This window comes from Musca vetustissima, unplaced genomic scaffold (assembly GCF_032173495.1).
Source record: "Musca vetustissima isolate MV318-11 ecotype Yass unplaced genomic scaffold, APGP_CSIRO_Mvet_v1 utg45504, whole genome shotgun sequence".
NCBI lineage: Eukaryota > Metazoa > Arthropoda > Insecta > Diptera > Muscidae > Musca > Musca vetustissima.
The window spans coordinates 40,483-60,163 of record NW_026874781.1 but is presented as its reverse complement, the minus strand read 5'-3'; the positions used below and the strand labels follow the sequence as shown (position 1 = coordinate 60,163).

The 19,681-nt window shown below is 37.2% G+C and overlaps 1 protein-coding gene across 1 annotated transcript in view; it reads left to right on the top strand.

Annotated features, from left to right (window-relative positions):
- Positions 1 to 2,294: 2,294 nt before the first annotated feature.
- Positions 2,295 to 19,681, top strand: part of LOC133336672 (calponin homology domain-containing protein DDB_G0272472-like) — a gene marked incomplete at its 3' end in the record, with an annotated part of 56,462 nt that continues 39,075 nt past the window's right edge. The window contains exons 1-5 of the mRNA XM_061544955.1: positions 2,295 to 2,406; positions 3,681 to 7,551; positions 9,249 to 9,506; positions 9,571 to 9,694; positions 16,059 to 16,198. Of these exons, the coding sequence (XP_061400939.1) occupies positions 2,295 to 2,406; positions 3,681 to 7,551; positions 9,249 to 9,506; positions 9,571 to 9,694; positions 16,059 to 16,198 (4,505 nt within the window). The remainder of the gene's footprint in view (positions 2,407 to 3,680; positions 7,552 to 9,248; positions 9,507 to 9,570; positions 9,695 to 16,058; positions 16,199 to 19,681) is intronic.

Sequence of the window (19,681 nt, the reverse complement as noted above, 5' to 3'; positions counted from 1 at the left end):
CATCGCACTGAGGTGGAATTAGCAGCTATGCGTAAATGATACACTGAACAAAATCGGACATCAGGACCTGGGTTATGTTCAACACCGGCACGGATTAAAAAAATGGTGAGCAAATCTGCCGAAATGATTTGCTCGCCTGTGGAAAAAATGTCGTATGGTCGCTGAGTGGACAATTCCCGGCCGAGTCAAACTCGGGTCGTTTCGGATAGTAGACACCTCTGTCGCGGAAATGCGTAAACGAATGTTTGTTCTTATTCTTGTTGCTGTTTTGACCATTCGCGAGCATTGCGAAAGTTCGTTTTATTCATTAATGCTTTTATTTCATCCAATGTAATATAAAAAAGCCAGTATGGCCAGCCAATAACTTATATAACAAAAAAAATCCAAGTAACTCTACAAAATGAAATTTAATGCAAACAACTAATATAATCAGATTCCAAAAAAGAGCCCCAAACCATTGCACTTTACTGAACTTTCGCTAAGAAAAGTGGAGGGGAAATAAAGCATAAGGAATCCTACATAAAAAAATAAACTATATATCACTCTTGAACCCAAGAGCAATACTAGAACCACACATTAAATTTCATATGTGTCAGCGCGTATGTATAAATCTATAATAATAAATGCTATTGAACTTTAAAGATTCGTGAGCGAATGTCAGAAAGAATTTCAATCACGAAACAAAACGAACGATCGTTGTTGTGTGGTAAAGAATATAACGCGATAAATTCATTCGTAAAATGAGCCCAAAGGTAAAGAGCGTATTTTGAATTTTTACGCACCCTGCTTGTAACGAATACCTTTACAGTCTGTCTTATTCTATACCTTGAAAATCTCCTTCGTACATCGTTTTTCCCCATGACAGTGTTCGATATCTGCACAGCTGATTCCCTATTTCATCATATGACTAAACAGTAGAGAAATAGAAAAAGAAGACGCTTTCCAACCCTAACTATCAGCTGTCGTTTGTTGTCCAGCTGTTATTGTGAGGTCGTCACTTTTGTTTTGATTCAAGTCTTTATCGGCCATTCCCGCTTTGTTTTTGTTTCTACTGCGTCATCTCTACAAGGAAGGCTTTGTAATGTTGAAAAAATTAGAATTTAATTTAAAATAAATTTAATCTGTAATTAAATTTAATTTGCAATTAAATTGAATTTGTAATCAAGTACATTTCAAAATCACATTTACATACAATATCATGAGATTTCTCTACTTTTACTTTTTACCTACATTGTATGGAGTTAACAAATATGTCCACTGAGCGGCTGAAATTAGTTTGTCACTTTCAGATGATTTTCATTTAAGAAAATTCGTGAGACAGTGTAAATGAACTTAAACTGCATATGCATTATAACTTTTTACAGGGTTAACCTATTTTATGAGTATTTATTTGACATATATGCAAAGGAATTGACAATTGAAAGCCAATGGGTTAACGAAATCCGGTTACATGTAAACGTACTACAAACCCCAATTTTTTGTTTTACGACATCAACGCCGCACACATTAACATTTCAGTATGGCTCGGTTCTCTGACTGTGGTTCTCTTTTACTTTCCATTCCACATCATTCGTAAACATTTCAGCTCTCCATCCCACCTCATTCGTAACTTTCGGTTCTCCACTTTGACTTATTCTTTATCGGGCATTTTGTCTTATCCCATCCCATTCGTAACAGGTGGAACGTTTTTCAATTTTGTCAATACATTGAGCATTGAGAAAAAAAATGTGGAAAAAATTAGAATTTAATTTATAATAAAATATGCAGCTGCTATTGTGCAATAGCTGATTAGCAAAGATTTGGAGTAATTCTGTTGAAGATTTTATTTCGAAAAGAACGAATTGAGTGAGTGTAATTAAAAATTATTGTATTGAATGCAAAATTACCCAAAGAAATCAAACAGCAACAACATCTGTGGACTAGATTTGTCTCGCTGAATTACAATAGCAATAACAAACAACAACAACAACAGCAGCAGCGTAATAACAACACAAGGTGTGACTCCAATTGATGAACTCTTTAATTGGAAACCTTTTTTGGTGCAATTTTTAATAAATTCCAAGAACTGGTAAAATATTCTACGGAAAATTCCTTCATATTATAGTGGAATATTAACAATAATTACCTCATTTAATTACAGGTGCCGGTCAAACATCTATCACGAAGACGAATAAAGTTATTCGTGCTGCTAATCGAGTGTGGGTGTTGTGACTAATACGACGTTACAAAGTGGAGTTGAGAACAAAACACACAGATCAGCATAGAGACAGAGCACATTCCCCTACAACAGCACAATGGAAATGAAAGAAGTTTTGGGTAGGGAAGGTCGTGAAGCAAAAAATCTGGTGGCCTATCAAATATGCGATGAGAGACCGTTAAATTTATCCTCATCATCGTCCTTTGAAAGTAAGTTTATATTTCGTTTTTTTGTTTCTTTGTTTGTTGCCGAAATAATTTCTTGTAATAACATGTGGTTTCAGTACGACAGAGTTTTATTTAGTGAAATAAGAATGCTCTTTTTGAACATACAAACAAATTTAACGACCTATCCAAAAGATGCGAGAAAAGTTCTACCCTTTATTTGATATCATTTATATCGACATATAGTCTACCGCGACCAATTTCACCGGTCACTTGACCATCGTTCTAAGCGACTGTATATAAAGTGATTTTAGTCTAGTTACTATAAGTCCCATAATGCTGCTAAAAACATTTGCAACCAAGTCATCTGCGGTAAAAAACCCTAATTTTATTGAAATAAAAAAAATTGAGACGGAGATTTAAATGCAAAAATAATCCTTATTCAGCGTTTATAAGATTTTTAAAATATTAATTTCATATCAACAAGAATTTGTTGTAAATTTACAAAATAACGTTGAAAGTCATGTCAGTCTGTGCTTAAAACATTTGCAAATTATACTGATATTGAAAAAAGTACAAATTTTTTGTTAGTAATCGAAAGCAAAACCATGTCGTTTCTGCACATCTTCATGGTATAGAGTGGATTAAATGATCTATATATGGGATGCTATCCCTCTGATCATTTTGGGCAACAAAAAAATTCTTATTTTCTTAATTGATTTCCAAGTTCTCGTTATACAATTTCCAACAAGTTTCTCTATTTGATTTAGGTCAGGTGACTGAGCAGGCCAAACTATAGGAAATATTTTTTTTTTGCAAACCGAATCCGAGCTAAGCTTTTTTTTAAATTAATGGTTTCTTATAGTCAGAATTCTATGATCTTTTTATATCTTTGGATGTTATATGAGGGAATTTTATAATTATTTTGATTTTCCGATCCACTTTTGACGTATCGTACGTTTTCTTCCTCCACTATGCACTGTCTTGGCGTTTCAGCTTTCTATGAGACGGAATACTGTTGATTTATGGTCTTTATACTTTTCAGATATACTTTTTTTCTATTATCAAAATCAAAAATTTTTTGTTCAAGAAAATATACCGTGTTTTACTAAACCCTTAAGTAAGCAGACTTCATTTGAAATTGTATGTTCATTACTAGTTAAATTACATTTTTGGAGACTTTTCCTTTTATTACAAAAACTTGCATAGTCGGAACTGATCACAGCTTATATGTATTACTTTTGAATATATTATATTTAAAAATAAAAATATACACAATATTTAACTGTTTTCCCTTTTATTGTATTAATTTTTTTCAGAATCATTGCCACATCGTAAACCACCAAAATCGCCAAACGCATTGCTGCCATTCTCATTGCAGACACCAAAAAAATCTCACTCCCCAACACGACATGCACAAAAACAATCAACCGGACCACGTGTACGGAGTGCATCGACCGGCAGAGACAAAAAATCCGAACTGCAAGCCCGTTACTGGGCTCTACTTTTCGGCAATTTACAACGAGCTGTCAATGAAATTTATCAAACTGTTGAGTGCTATGAAAATATTTCATCCTGCCAAGAGGCAATATTAGTGTTGGAGAATTATGTACGAGACTTTAAAGCCTTGGGTGAATGGTTCAAAGTCTCATGGGATTACGAATCTCGACCGGTACAACAGAGACCCAATTCGCTGGCTTGGGAAATTCGCAAAAGTAATCCTGTGCCACGTGTAAGAGCTAAAAGTCTTTCAAGTCCCACAGTATCAGGCAAATCCAGTCCATGTCCACATCCATATTCGGGCAAGAGTTCGCCATGTCTGGAGGGTCTTTCTCCACGCAAAGGTGTCCGTGTGAATGTCCGTGAATTGTTTGCCTCTTCCAAACGACTCATTAATGAAATTCAAAAGGACACAGAAGATGTGCAACCACCACCAACTCCAGCCACAACTACTGCAGTCGTCGATGTTGTGGAGGAAGAAACGGCACCCATGATATTGGAAAATCGAAGTCATCAATATGCTCAAACTGATTTGGAAGATGATCATTTAACTCTGGCCGGTATAAGGGAAAAACTGCAAAGAGAACAAGAAGAAAGGGAGGCAGAGGAAGAACGGAAGAGACAGGAGGAACTTGAAAAACAGCTACAACAGGAAGCTCAGAAAAAGTTAGAAGCGGAAACACCCAAAGAGGAACCTGCATTTGCAAAAGAAGTTAAAAAGGAACCATCTGCTGTGGAAATGACCATTAACAAATTGGACAGCATGGAAAATGAGTTTCTGGCTGTAAATACCAAAAAGGACCCCACACCTCCGGAAACTGTTTTGAAAAAGGTGTCGGAGGTGAATGAGGAAAAATCTTCCAAAGCGGTTGAGCTGCCGAAGAAGCCACAAACCCTTCAAACTGCAAATACCACAGCCCAAAACAGTCCCATGAAATATTCTAGTGTTTTAAATAGACCGGCCGTGCCATCCACCATAGCCACCTCATCTTCCCAAAGCAGCAGCCAGTCAACAGCAAAACCTATAGCAAACACCAAGTCATCAACACTTAGAGTAGCAGCTGTGAATAAATCTGCTAAAGCACCCACAAATACGGTTTCTACTAAACGTTCAACATTAGGCACTGCCCCTTCGATGGCATCCAGCAAACCTTCAATGGCTGCAGCAGCTCGATCAACTGCCAGAAATAGTAAATCTGCATTACCACCACGAGCCACCAGCAATAACAAAACTGAAGTTTATGGCCCACCTTCAAATGTGGCCAGTAGACTATCAGCCCGATCGAGAACCATGATTGAAATGAACAACAACAATAACAACACAAGTGGAGGACAACAGAAACAGCAACAATCATCGAATATGCTTAGAAGAAATATATCCAATCTCAATAAATCGTCTGCGTTTGGTTCTAATAAATCATCCAAAGATGATATTGGCAGCTCAACATCCACACTAAAGGCAAGTAACGAGAAGATATCAAGACACTCAGCGCAATCCGGTGCAACAGATGAACGAAAATCTGAACCCAAACAACTGCCAAGTAATAACGATAGCAGCAACAATGATGGTTGGCTAACCGTCAAAAATCGCCGTCGTTCCAGTATGCATTGGTCATCACGTTTCAATCAGCCCACTGGTTATGCTAGTCTTCCCACGCTGGCATTGCTGGATGAAAAACAAAGTGACGATGAAGAAGAAACCATCCCATCGGCGAAATCAAAACCAGAATCGGGCAAACCTATTACAAACGGTGTCAATGCCAACGGCAAACACACCAAACCATCGAAGACAGGCAAATTGGCTGAACGTCAAAATGCCAAATCCACAACACATTCCGTACGACCAGAAATTCGAAATGCCAAAGCCAAAGTGAATTCATTGCCCGCAAACCAGAAGAAGAATGTCACGACGAATAATTCCAATACGGCAGCTACCAAGAACAATACCATCAATCAATTACCCACAGTTTCGTCCGCAAGAAATACCAATGTTGTGAATATTCCGACTAGACAGACCATCATTAAACGGCAAAAATCCGATTTAACTGGTCTCAAAATGACCTCCCTCCATAAGGAGTATATGCGCAGTGAAAAGTTAGCCTTAAGGAAACAGAATAACACTCTGAATGGGACCACGAAATCTTCAGAGATACTCAATCACCATCCTTTGGGTTCGGGTGATTATTCAGATATTAATTCATCAGCTGAAACCATTGTTGAAGCGCCCAACTCATCATCACCCTCTGAAATGTTGGGTGCAGATATGAACTCATCCTCTTCGGCTGAACACAACAAAATCGATATTAAAATCCAAACAAATCGTGATTTTTCGAAAACAATTGGTGATCTATATAAGAGTATCTCAAATCGTATAGAATTGTCTACTTCACAGATCAGCAATGGCCCGGGAGCATTGTCGAGCTGCGATGAGAACGATGAATGTGATGAACATCAACGTCTGCTCGTTGAAGAACAAGAATCCCTCGAGAGACAAATTCGTGAACTGGAGAGTACAGAAATTGATGTTGATACGGAAACGGATGAAACTGACTGCGAAGTTGGAATTCTGGGTACCGATCGGGATGATGAAGAAGATCGTGATGATTTCAATTTCGACACTTCTTCTGTCGTATTTGTGCCCATCAATGAGGTTGACGATGATCCAAATCTTAGTTTGGAAACCCGCTATCAGGCATTGCTGTCGGAAATGTCTTGGGGTGAACGGGAAGAAGCTTTGGCAACATTGCAAGCTTACGTTTCGAGACACCCAGGTCGTGCACAGGAACTACATCAAAAATTGTCATCACCGTCTCGTCGCCGATCTCTGCAGGAGACTCTGAAAAAATACCAGGCCAAACAGGCCAGAGCTCAACAGAAACGAGAACTTCTCAATAAGGAAAAGTCAATTAAAATTCAACAACTCTTGGCTCGTGTCGAAGATGTCAAGGCAGCTAAAAGACAATTAATCGAAGAAAAACGTTTAAAAATGGAGGGACGTCTCCAGAGGGCAGCTGAAAATCGTGAGCAATATCTTAAGCATATCAAAGAGAAGGCCCACGATGAGGAGAAGAAATTGAAGGAGATCAATTTCATTAAAAATATTGAAGCACAAAATAAACGATTAGATCTCATTGAGTCGTCCAAAGAAACTGAGGGTCGTTTGCAGGATCTCGAACAGGAGAGACAAAAACGACTCGAGGAGAAGGCAGCTAAAGAGGCGGCTGTGGAGAGGCGCCGACAAGAGTTGGAGCAAGCTCGTCAACGTAAGCTGGAAAAGATGAATGAATCGCGGCTGGAGCGTGAACAAAGGATAGGAAAAATGCAAGAACAAAAAGAAAAACAACGTCAGGCATTGGCACGAGAAAAGGCGAGAGATCGGGAGGAGCGTTTGTTGGCATTGCAAGTACATCATCAACAAACTACCGAAGAACTACAAAGAAAGATACTGCAGAAGCAAAAGGAATCGGCTCGCCGGCATGAAGAAAATATTGAACATATACGTCAACGAGCTTTGGAATTGACCATACCATCGAGAAATGTTGAAGAAAATGGTGGACTCCTCAGATCAGATGTTGATGAGAAGGTTGAGGACGGTGATCTATCGTCAACCGTGTCCGATGTTGGCAGTCGCGAACATAGTCGCGGCTATAAGAAGAAAATGAAGAAGTTGAAAAATAGAATGGCACAGGCGTAAGTTTATAATTAATTTTCATATACAGTGAGTGTAATAAGTATTTTGCCTCAATAAAAATTTTACAAAATTCTAATATATACGCTTAAAGCCAGCATACTAAAGATGTAAAATGAATTATGTATGATGGGATATGTTTGTGGACATATTTAGATCTTATTTCTGCAAGAATCACTGCGAAAGACCTATTGGTCTCGAAGATATCGGCAAAAATCTATACCAACCCAAAAATGATTATCACAAAAAAGTATTTTGCTTTTTATTATCATTTTTGAAAAAATCATTGTATAATACACGCTTTGTCTTTTTATAGTTACCATTGCGGGTAAAGCGATTAGGCGACGATTCCAATAAACCACGGCATTTTTTCGCGAATATTTTCTCACATTTACGTTCAATACATTCTCCAGCAAATTTTCATTTAATATATGGTAATTTCTCGTCCTAATCTCAAAATGAGAGTATTAGATATGGTCGTCGCGGCTTCAGAACATCCCAACTAACTTTAGAATAATAAAAAGGAGGTTTTGCAAAATATATCGCGAGGACAGGACCCTAAAAACTATTAAAACCAAAATCCGACAAACAAATTATTAAAAAAAAAATATCGCGAAACCCCATTTTTCTGACTTTGTAAACTTTATGGTTCATTAATATTGATCTAGGAACCAATATATGCGATGAAAATAGTAATAAGGTGGTCAGATTCAAAGAAATGAACAGTTCTAAAACAACAGAAACTACAAGCATTACATGTAGTTGGGAGAAAACATCATTCTTCGTCAAATAGTATTGCGTTTTAAAAAACTGTGGTAGCTGGTGACGAATACGCAGTCAATATTTTACATCCGTTTAACACCATCAGTTGCGAATAAAATGCATCAGTGAATAAACTGGTCGATCTATTTATTTTCGAAATTTGCTGTATTTCTATTGCAACAAAACCGTTCATATCATAGAATCTGACCTTCTTATTGCTATTTTCATCGCATATATTGGTTCCTAGATCAATATTAATGGACCATAAAGTTTTCAAAGTCTGAATAATGGGATTTCGCGATATTTTTTTTAATAATTTGTTTATCGGATTTTGGTTTTAATAGTTTTAGGGCCCTGTCCTCGCGATATATTCTGCAAAACCTCCTTTTTATTATTCTAAAGTTATTTGGGATGTTTTGAAACCGCGACGACCATATCTAATACTCTCATTTTGAGATTAAGACGAGAAATAACCATATATTAAATGAAAAATTGCTAGAGAATGTATTGAACGTAAATTATGAGAAAATATTCGCGAAAAAATGCATTGGTTTATTGGAATCGTCGCCTAATCGCTTTTAGTATGTGGTTACCCGCAATGGTAACTATAAAAAGACAAAGCGTGTATTATACAATGATTTTTTCAAAAATGATAATAAAAAGCAAAATACTTTTTTGTGATAATCATTTTTGGGATGGTATAGATTTTGGCCGATATCTTCGAGACCAATAGGTCTTTCGCAGTGATTCTTGCAGAAATAAGATCTAAATATGTCTACAAACATATCCTATCATACATAATTCATTTTACATCTTTAGTATGATGGCTTTAGGCGTATATATTAGAAATTTGTCAAATTTGTATTGAGGCAAAATACTTATTACACTCACTGTATGTATATAAAAAAGACACTAACCAAACGTCAATTTTTTATAGCGCTGAGGAATATCTGAAAGAATTACAACCTGTACCACTTCACATGAAGCGAGAATCTCAGGTGCCAAAATATCTTAATTTGGTCAATAAAGGTGGTGGTTCTCAGGGACTGGAACGTGCCCTTGGCCATTTGTTGCGTATAATGGCCAAAGCTCAAGTATTCGATTTTCAATGTTTCCTACTGATGGATGGTTTGGGGTCTATTATCAGTGCTGTGATTACTCCAGGCATGCAAGAGGACTCTGACGTCTCCAAAAAGTAATATATTTTAATTGTTTGGATTTTCCTTTGTAAATCATATATTTGATTATTTATTTTCTAGAGCTGTTGTGCTTGCTGTGCAATTATATCGCAATGCCTGTACGTTGTGCCCACAAATTGCAAGACATGCATTATTGGGCAATTCCATTGTTGGACTATTTGATGCTCTATTCCAAAGTTTGCAGGTAAGATAATTACTCAAGAATATCAGGTGCATATTTGATAAAATAAAAAAAAAAATAATTTTTTTTGGCATGCAGCTACAATTTTTTTTGTTTACAATAATCACAAAATGGCGCTTCATTAAAAAATTACGAAACCGCTATTTTTTAATTTTACATCACAAATTGAATTTTTAGTTAATTAAGACGTCGTATAACTGTAACAATCCCCTGTCTTATAATAAAACCGCAAAATATCCCAGCCTTCTATATATATAGAAGAGCTTAGTGATAAGTGAGTAAGTGACTGACAGATCATCGTCCAGACGAAACGGCTGAAGCTAGAAGCTTGAAATTTGGAGTGTTGTTGTTGTAACAACAGAATACATGTAGAATGGCATTCATTGACTGGTTCTGCTTGCTCTACCTCCAAATTCAAGAAAGTTGCAACTTGAACGGGTAGCGTCCAAAGTGAATCCGGCGATAGATGGTTCGGTTTATCTGGGCAGTGTCCTAGTCCACATGAAGGACATGTGTTAGGTATCGAGACATCAAGAGACATCTCCAATTATGATATTCAATGCGATATTGCTCTACTGCCTGAGCGGCTGCGTCCGTGTGAATACCATTCAGATCTGCGTGATAGGCTTCTTGATCTAGGGATTCACGCTTATACCTTTGGACCTCTCTCTCTCTCTCCAGATCATGAAGATCTTTCCTGACGTGCTGGGCGGGGGAGTCCTGTCCACAAGACTTTGGCATGGGTGTTCCCGACGATAGCACCCAAGGAAGTACTGCATCGACAACATATAATTGTGTCGATGGACGGGTAAGATCTTCGTCTCCTCGTGAAGATGGTGTACAGGAGTCATGAGGAGACACCCTGTTGCAGTTCTCAGGGCAGCATTCTGGCAGGTCTAGATATTCTTCCATTGCGTATCACTAACATTCGCGAACTACACTGGCGCCGCATAGCTTGCCACTGACCGGCCTATAAGAGGCCAACAAGGTTTCTTTGTCAGCGTCCCAAGAGCTACCGGCTAGCGACTTGAGGACCTTGTTTCTGCTTCTCAGCTTATCGCATAAAGCAGTGGCTTGCGCAGACGACTTGAAAGGCTGTCGAATGTCATTCCCAGTATCTTGGGGTAGTTGGTGGTCGGAATCAGTTCTCCATCGACCATTATGTTCAGTGGGAGCTTCATTTCAGCCGCCCATGTGATGAACAGTGTGGCTGTTGATTTTGTGGCGAATATTTTCATAATCCTCAGATGGAAGAAATTAACAAGATCGGCTATGTAGAAGTTCAACATCTCACATATATCATCAATAATGGGACCGAAATCGGTCTATACGATTCACCCCTGCTGGTATCCTTGCCAGGCTTCAGTAGCGGGACCATACTGACTATCTTCCAGGCTTCAGGAACCGTGAGGGTGGTTAACGACAAGTTGAGGGGTGATGTTAAGTACTTAACTCCGGGTTCATCCAGCTGCTTAAGCATTACCATGGAAATTCCGTCCAGGCCCAAATCTTTGGATGACTTAGCGTTATTAATGACATCTGCAACGTCCTCCTTCGTAAATTGTGGTGGTTCCTCCTCAGCTCGAAGTGCCCTTATGCGACGTAGCACACTTCGTTTCGCCCTGTCACTATCGGGGAGCTCTATGAATTGCCGTTTAAATCAACTCGCGCAACTCTTCGGGTCTGTCACAGTCACGTCGTCAAAAGTAACAGCCGTCCTGTCATCTTACCTTCCAGGATTCGAGAGTGACTTAACCGTTGCTCACAATATACTTGTTCCGATGGCAATGCTGCATTGCTTCAGGTGGTCTAGCCACTTCTTCCTTTTGTGCTCGCATACTAATCTGTTGACTTTAAGGGTAATCTCTCGCACCCTTGGGTCTTCAGGGGTAGTACGACAGAGCTCATCACGCTCGTTAGCCAATACCGTTGCTTCTGCTGGGAAGTTGGGTCTTACTTCGGGTATTCGACCAGCAGGTATAAAGCGAGCGGCAGCAGTAGCGATGATTTTCCGAAAATTCCTCTCAGCTACCTGTGGATCTGAGGGAATGGCAAATCTGAAGCCAGGCCAATCAGCTTTCCCATGATTCAGGAAAGTACGGCTTTCAGAGGTTATGAAGTCTAGTGGTCTGTTGACGGAGACGATGATCGGAAGGTGGTCTGAGCCGAGTGAAATGACGGGTTGCCAGGTTACGTCATTCACTGGTGCCACAATGGTAATGTCCGGCGAGCTGTGGCAGTCTCCTTTTATCCTCGTGTGGACATCATTAACCATCATTAACCGTGCAAAATGTTGAGCTATCAATTTGCTCAGCCAGCGCGGTACCCCTCTGGTCATTACCTAGGACGGAATGCCACAACTAATGGTGGGCATTGAAATCTCCTAGTACCAGGCGGTTATTACCTTCTAAAAGCGGACTGATATCCGGTAAGTAACGCGGTGTACAGCTATTCATCGGCGGTATATAAACATTAAGCACCTCGACCTCGACAGCTCCACACTTGACTGCTACCCCCATATTTGTAGCGAAGACCATCGCAGTTGAACTGCAAGAACGATGCATTTTCTAGGCGCGGAAAGCAATATGTGGTGTTAAATGCTGCGCGTTTTGCTGTTGAGGAGACTGCGGGGGTGTCTCGTACTCCGACGATGACGATTCTGATGATGAATCGGACGACGACCCCTGAGACACACTGGGAGACGTGCTAGCGCAGCATGAAGCGACGTAACTCCATTCGCAATACTCCTGGATCCTGCCCAGTCCAGAGCAAACTCGAAAATGCACCCATTCTCCACATCCATTGCATCTCACCGAGATTGATCTATGGTGGATGCGGTTTCTACAAACACATCAGAACCAAGGTCCGGGGTTACTTTCAATCCCGGCACGGACAAGTAGGGTTCGGTGCAGGCATTCTGGGATATAATGTCGCTCCCATGACAAAAATGACGCACACGAACATGTAGATGTTGAGGTGGCAGCCTCTTGTCGGAGTCCATCATTAAGTCAATCCGGTACATAGAACCAGCCGCCGTGGGATTGAGTTCAATGGTAGTTGTGTTGGGTATCATAAGGTCGACCCCGTCGGACTATATTGCCCCGCACTGGTTTTGATTCATGCCGGTCTTTCTGTAAATGAACGTCGCTTTGCAACGTCTTTTTGGATGATCACAATGGACCAATAGGTCTCCGAGTTTAGCGACTTCTTCCTGGCAGTCGCACATCCCCTAATCTAAGCTTGATGTGTGGGTACCATGTGATCGGTCCAGTTTGACTATTCTGCTCTGCTCACAGGTTTTATAATAACAAAAGTTCACTAAAAATTCTATAATTCAGTAATATATATTAAACTTGTTTTAGTTGATGTTATCAGTGTTGGGCCGGAGTCTTGGTAGGCCCACAATATTCGTATAGTATCGGACTGAGACCTACCAAAAATTTGTTAACTCCACCGCCCTAGCTAATATTGGAATCAATTTCTTGTTGGAATATTAGATTTTATATATCCCAGTGAACGAAATCGCATGCATCTCCGGAAGTCGATATTTTATCTAAGCCCACATACTCACACGTTCTGATAATATATACGGTCGCGGTAATGTTTATAACATGTTAAAATTATTAATAGTATTAGTATTATTAAAAAAAGAATGCAAGTTTTAAATAATCAAAATAAACATTTTGGATGCATCATCAAAATCGAAACGATTTCAATGTAGAACCAATTGTTGGCATACGATTTTGAAAGTCCTAGACGCGTTGTAAAAATTAGTGAAAACGGCGAAGTTATCGCCGAACATTTTATACCCTCAGTTAATTTGATTTTTAAATTATTATATTTCGCAATATTTGGAGCTGCAAAAATACTGCATTACAGTCACTTAAGGATGATTTAATTTCGGTAGGATGATTGTTGGTAGGATGATTTAATTTCGAATTATCGCCAATTCAGTTGGAGAACAAGTCCAAAATTGGGGGTATCGCTATATAAGGCTATGCCTAAAATATAAACATTTTTTGGAAATGTTTCCAAAATAACGAAAATCGGATGGAACTGTATTCGTATACTTAAAGGTGGACCGATATTGATAACGTTTCATATTGCATAGGTAACGTATTTGTAGTTTCTGTTATTTTACTTTTTAAAATTTACAACCTGAGGGTTAAATTTGGTATTCCGTTTTTCTGAGGATAAAAAACTTGCTGGCACACAATTCCGACCAATTTAGGTACTTTAAATTGACGCATCTTTCGACCAAAGTAAACTGTAATTCGACTCTCCAGTCCCTTCGCATTTTATGCATTTGTTTGGCCTAAACAAGTTACAATGTAAATCAAATTGATTGTAGATAATTGATAAAAACTGACATATCGAATTGTGATTTACAACGAGTCGGTGTATTAATTTAAATTATTAAATTATATATTGTCCATGATTTTATAGAAATTAACTTCCTCAAATAGCCTTCAACATATTTTAGACATATCTTCTTGTTCGGCTATTCTCCTTGTAGTTTGTCGTATTGCTGACAATAATTTTTAACCCTGTGTTGTCAATGTTGTTGCTGCTGCTGTTTATAATTGCTTGGTGTTGGATGCTGACCCGGTGATATTTCTTTGCGACACTCCAAATATTTTTCTTTTTCATGCATTGAGTTTGTACGAAAGTTTCTTTTGTTGTTTAATGAGAGTGTGCGATGTCGTCGTCTGTCTGTCCGTGTCATTTTTCGTCGTCTTTAGTTTTTGCCTTTTAACGTTGGCACTCTTCTCCGGATTTGATACGATTTACGGCTGGCTGAAGGTTCGTGCTTGTGCCAATCTGTTTTTGTATGTACGTACGTACGTTTGGGTGAGTGTGTGTGTGAAGAATGTTGCGTAAGTATATTGGCGCCATCGGTGACATTTTTATTGTGCGTTAATTTGTACAGCGGCAAAACAATTATTTCTAAATTAAATTCACCATTTCGGCACACGAGAGCGCTCAAACCTCAAATTCGAACTCCTTGTGGAGCAACATCTCAGTTTACACACAGTTCGAGAATAGTTTACGACAAATATGTCCAATAAATAACAAAAATGTCACAGCGACAATTACAAGTCAATAATTTACAGAAAAAGACTTGGAGTGGATTTTTGGGAATAGATATTTGTATATAATCCAACAACAAAAAGAGTAACAACAAATGGACCGACAACGACGACATCAACTTCTGGGGTTCGTAAATGTGAATTGAATTATGTTTATATATTTTAAGTATTTCGTTTGACTTCAAAAGTTTTGCTTATATGTATGTATTCACTTTATTTTTGTTTACAATTGTTTAATTTTTAGGCAATTTTCACTGACCTAGGGGAAGTTGTTGAATTTTAGTATTTATAAAATCAAGAGATTTCCATAGACATCATAATCCTCACGGAATTTCGGATTTGTAATTTAAATCACATTTTAGTCATACAGGGTCTGCTATTTATGTACAAACAACTATCTTTCCGCCCACAAAATAATATCACATAAAATACACTTATCCCAGCATTTTTCCAAAAGTCGGAACATTTCTGAAACGAGGTTTTAGTATAGCCAACAGTTCCTGTTGCAAGTCGATGAACGAGTTGATGCGTCGATCTGCGAATCATGATAAAGAATCCAACGAATTCCTTAGCGCAAACTGAGGATAATTTCAGTTATAGACCGTACGATGTGTTTTCAATTTTCTATTCATCCAATAAATAAAATTTACTACCTGCTATTTAGACTTATTTAATCCTTTATGGCCCAATATTGCCCACAGGCAACAACATGTTTGAGCTTATATTTAATACGCAGCTAGTAAATATATATTTTTTGGATTACATATGTTAAGAGCTGATTATGGACGACACATATCAAAAGAAAAATCTAAAAATTCAAATTTTTGGTGATGTCATTTTATACGTTTTTTAATATATAGATGAGTGCAAAAATGTGTACAGTACCAATTAGCGTATACAGTCCAAATTATTTAAATTGCTTCGTAATCGAAATGTACGAATTGTATCCTCCAAATTGTTGTTGAGCCTTGTGAAAAAGAACCACAAGAATAATTAAAAGTAATTTTTAAGTCGATATTGCATTTGTTTTTCTTGATGTTGGACGTTTATTTATCTGAAATAAGGTACTGTATCGCCCGAATGCAAGGATGTGGCGACGTCAAATTACGGACAAAATTTGACGTCGCCCATTTAGGATAAATACATTAAATCTGTGCACAGAAAAAAGATCTATAGTCACGGAAAAAAATCGAGGCTCAAAGGGTTAACGTTCTCTGATTTTTATAGTTGATATATAAATGTTTTTAATTATTTTATTTTTTTCTTATATTTTGTAGCTTCCAGAAGAGAAATCGCCACAACATCCTGTTGAATTATCCACCGAGTTAATGCTGGCATGCACGGTGGCCCTATCACCATCCTATACGAAAAAACACACTCAAGCCAATGTCTTGGAGCGTCTACCCGATATAATAAGGTGAGTTTATGTAACATAATCTTGACCCATGACGAATTCAATGAAATAGGTGTAGTACACCTGTTATTTTTAAGTTACTGTGCTTACTGCAAGTTAAATTTTCTAATTAGAATGCTAAGGCTGTGCAGAGCATAAAGGCAAGAGCAAGCTTTTTAGAGAGAGAATTTGTAACAAATAATTGTAACATTACATCGTAATATTTTTTTCCATGAAAGATAAATTTCGAAGATGGAGGATATTGGTTCAATCTTTCTGGCTCCGCCTCCACAAAATAGTCAAAATTTTGCTGAAAATGTATGTTATAATATCACGTGAAAGGACTATCCGATTTGAAGTAAACTTTGCACAACCTAACCTAAAACATGAAAAATTTCTTTTTATAGAATAAAATTGTACATATCTACTAATTTTGTTCGCCACCTAATAGTGAAATTTTGTAAAGAATATACCACTAAAATTAGGTTTCGACCAAAAGATGATGATTAAAAAAATATGTTTCGAGACCTATAATGAAATTTGATAGAGAGTATTTTTCCATTGACATCAACACCATAAAATTAAGTTTGGATGCGAATATTCCAATTTGGCCAAACATATAATCTTTAAACACACCCAATTTGTTATTGATGTTAAACTGATATATACCACTTAAATAAAAATTCTCACATATACATCCAACTTAGTACCCATATTTTATAGATTTATATTACACCAAACGGTTTATATTGTTTGGTAGCCCATAGTAAAATTTTATAAAGAATATTTTGGGAGATTTTGACGTGAACTTGAAATTTCGACCAAAAATAGACAATTCTAATTAGTTCTAAATTTGATTCTATTAACAATTATGTCCACAGATTTTTCATTTTCTGAAACCCATAGTGAAATTTGAAATTTGATTTTTCCATTGAGAATATTCCAATCTAATGAATATTAAAAATTTTCAAGGGGCTGTTAAATCAAAACCAAAGCTTTTTAAGGTTTGTAACTTTGAAGAGATTTAAGATTTAAAGGAAATAAAAATAATTTACAATTTTATTGTTATTGTTTTGTTGCTGTTTTGATGTCGAACTCCTCCTCACTAAAACATCGTAATCCGAAAATTCCAACGGTCTCGAATGAACTAGAATTATTAACTTCGCTCAAAAATCAACAAAATGGCGGACCTTTGAAAAAATTCTATTTTTTTATTCTATTTTTTTTTACCACAAACCAAGATCTTGACCGATTGGATTCATCCTAGTTCATAATAAAGCTATACACTCACAGAATAACGTCCCGTTTTATACGGTAATTACCGTTTTATACGGTAATTTTGTTCTCTAGCAGCGTAAATACGAGGGCAGTTCGGAAAGTTCTTAGTCCTAGCGCAAAAAGCACGTTATAAACAGACAAAAGTTAAGTGTTTTGGAAACGTCCATCTCTGTTATGAACACATGTTACATTTTGTTTCGATCTGGCAACTACTCCATATAGAAACAGGTGTTCAAAAAAGAAGCATACGCAATTTGTTTACAATGAAAACACGCAAAAAATATTTTTTAAACAATAATAAAATATTTAAATGGAACTTAAAGTATGTCATAGGCAAATTCAGTGTAAAGGTTACATTTGCACCAATTAGTAAAAATTTATAAAAATTTTAAAATAAAAAAAATTATGAGGATTTAATGGAAAAAGTGTAGTCCAATAGAATTTGAAACCCCCCATTGTCGGTGTCAATTTTTTTTTTGATTTACTTCGAATCTACACTAATTCAAGTATGTCTCTACAAAATTCCAAGTGAAAATTTCAAAAACTCTTGAAGATATAGCCGTAAATTTTAGACCGGAGTCAATTATCCCAGTTCATACGAGAGCCCTTAAATAACAGTATGTTATTATTTCTTGTATTTTTTTAAATTACAACTAGTGTCGCCGCTGCATAAAAAAATTCTAACAGATTTTTCTAAATTATTAGCCTAAAAATGGGTCAACCATCAGACCAAATAGAGAATTTATTTATTTTTCAGAAAAAAAATAATGTACTGCTTTTTTACTTTTTTTACTGTGCCACATGCCACCAACACTACTTCAACGACATCTAGTGCTTCCATTTTTTGCTATTAACATCATTATCTATCTTGTTGTGATGTTTCTCTTTGCACGTTAAATATCAATGGTAATACATAACAAATTTGCATTATTAATTTATACACAATTAAGTTCGCTGTTTTGCGAACAGATGTCGCTAAACAAGCCTTTTCAACAATACTTAGCACAGACCGGGCAATTTACAAATCGACTACTTATAAAACAATCCCCAAAACTAATATCAACAAGTAAGCATATTTTATTGTCCTCTTTCGGCTTGCCTCTCTACCTACCACTTAACGACATCTATTGGCGAACATTATTTCGAACTTTCGAACATTGAGAGTAATTCGTTGTTGGGTTTATTTACTTGTAGCTCTCCTGATGCTCACAAACGGGGGTTATTATTTTCATGGGGAAATTCGAAGTTACTAAAAAGAAAGAGAGAGGAAGAAATTACGATACTACATTTAATTAATATGAGGCAGAGTGAGATGAATATTTAGCTAAAGCCAATTTTAGTGGGAGTGCAAAAGGGATAACAACATAACTGTTTTTAGGCGTGGTATTATTCTCTCCTTCTGTACAACATGTTGATATGGTTATTTTTGTTCTTTTGATATACTTTCTCATACAGAATAGGTGTGTATGTGTATGTGTGCGTGTGTGTTGGTTTCTTTTTTGTTTTTGTTGCCACAGAATATTAATCGTGCATACCCAATATCAATGCAACCATCGGCATCGATGTTGCCGCTACCATGTCTCTGCTGCTGCCGTAGCCACCATTTCTTTTTGGCTGCTGTTCGCATCGTCGGTCCTTGGCACAACGACACCGACATCGACCGACCAACATTTCATTCATTTTTATTTTTCTTTCGCCACAAAACTGTAAAGCCGCTTGCATTGTTGTTGGTGGTCTTTGGTGTTTCCCCTGCAAGAAAAAAAGAGAAGGAGAGAAAAAAACAACGTTTATAATCGCCTTGTGTTGAACAACTGTATGTGTATGCGTGTGTGTGCGTTTTTGCAAACAACAGTCGGGTCGTTGGTTTTTTATTTTTTTTGTTTCGAGGATCCCTTGGTGGCAACCTATTCTGCATTTTTGGTATCCTTACCCAGGCCAGAGTTGAAATTAGAAAAATGTTTTTTCTTTTTGTTTTTGTTGTTTTAATTTTTGTTTTATCGTCTACTTTTTTCGCGTTTGTCATTGTTGCTTTTATTTTTACTGTCATTGTCTACCATTTGTTATTTTTTCGCCTTTTTGTTTTTATTTTCCTTGCATATTAATGCTGTTGTTGTTTTATTTTTGTTGTGTTATTGTTTTGTTTATATTTTTTTATTTGTCATTCATTGATAAAGGAAGTCACCTTTCGTCCACCCACCCAGCATCATTTATGCCAAATTTAAGATTTTG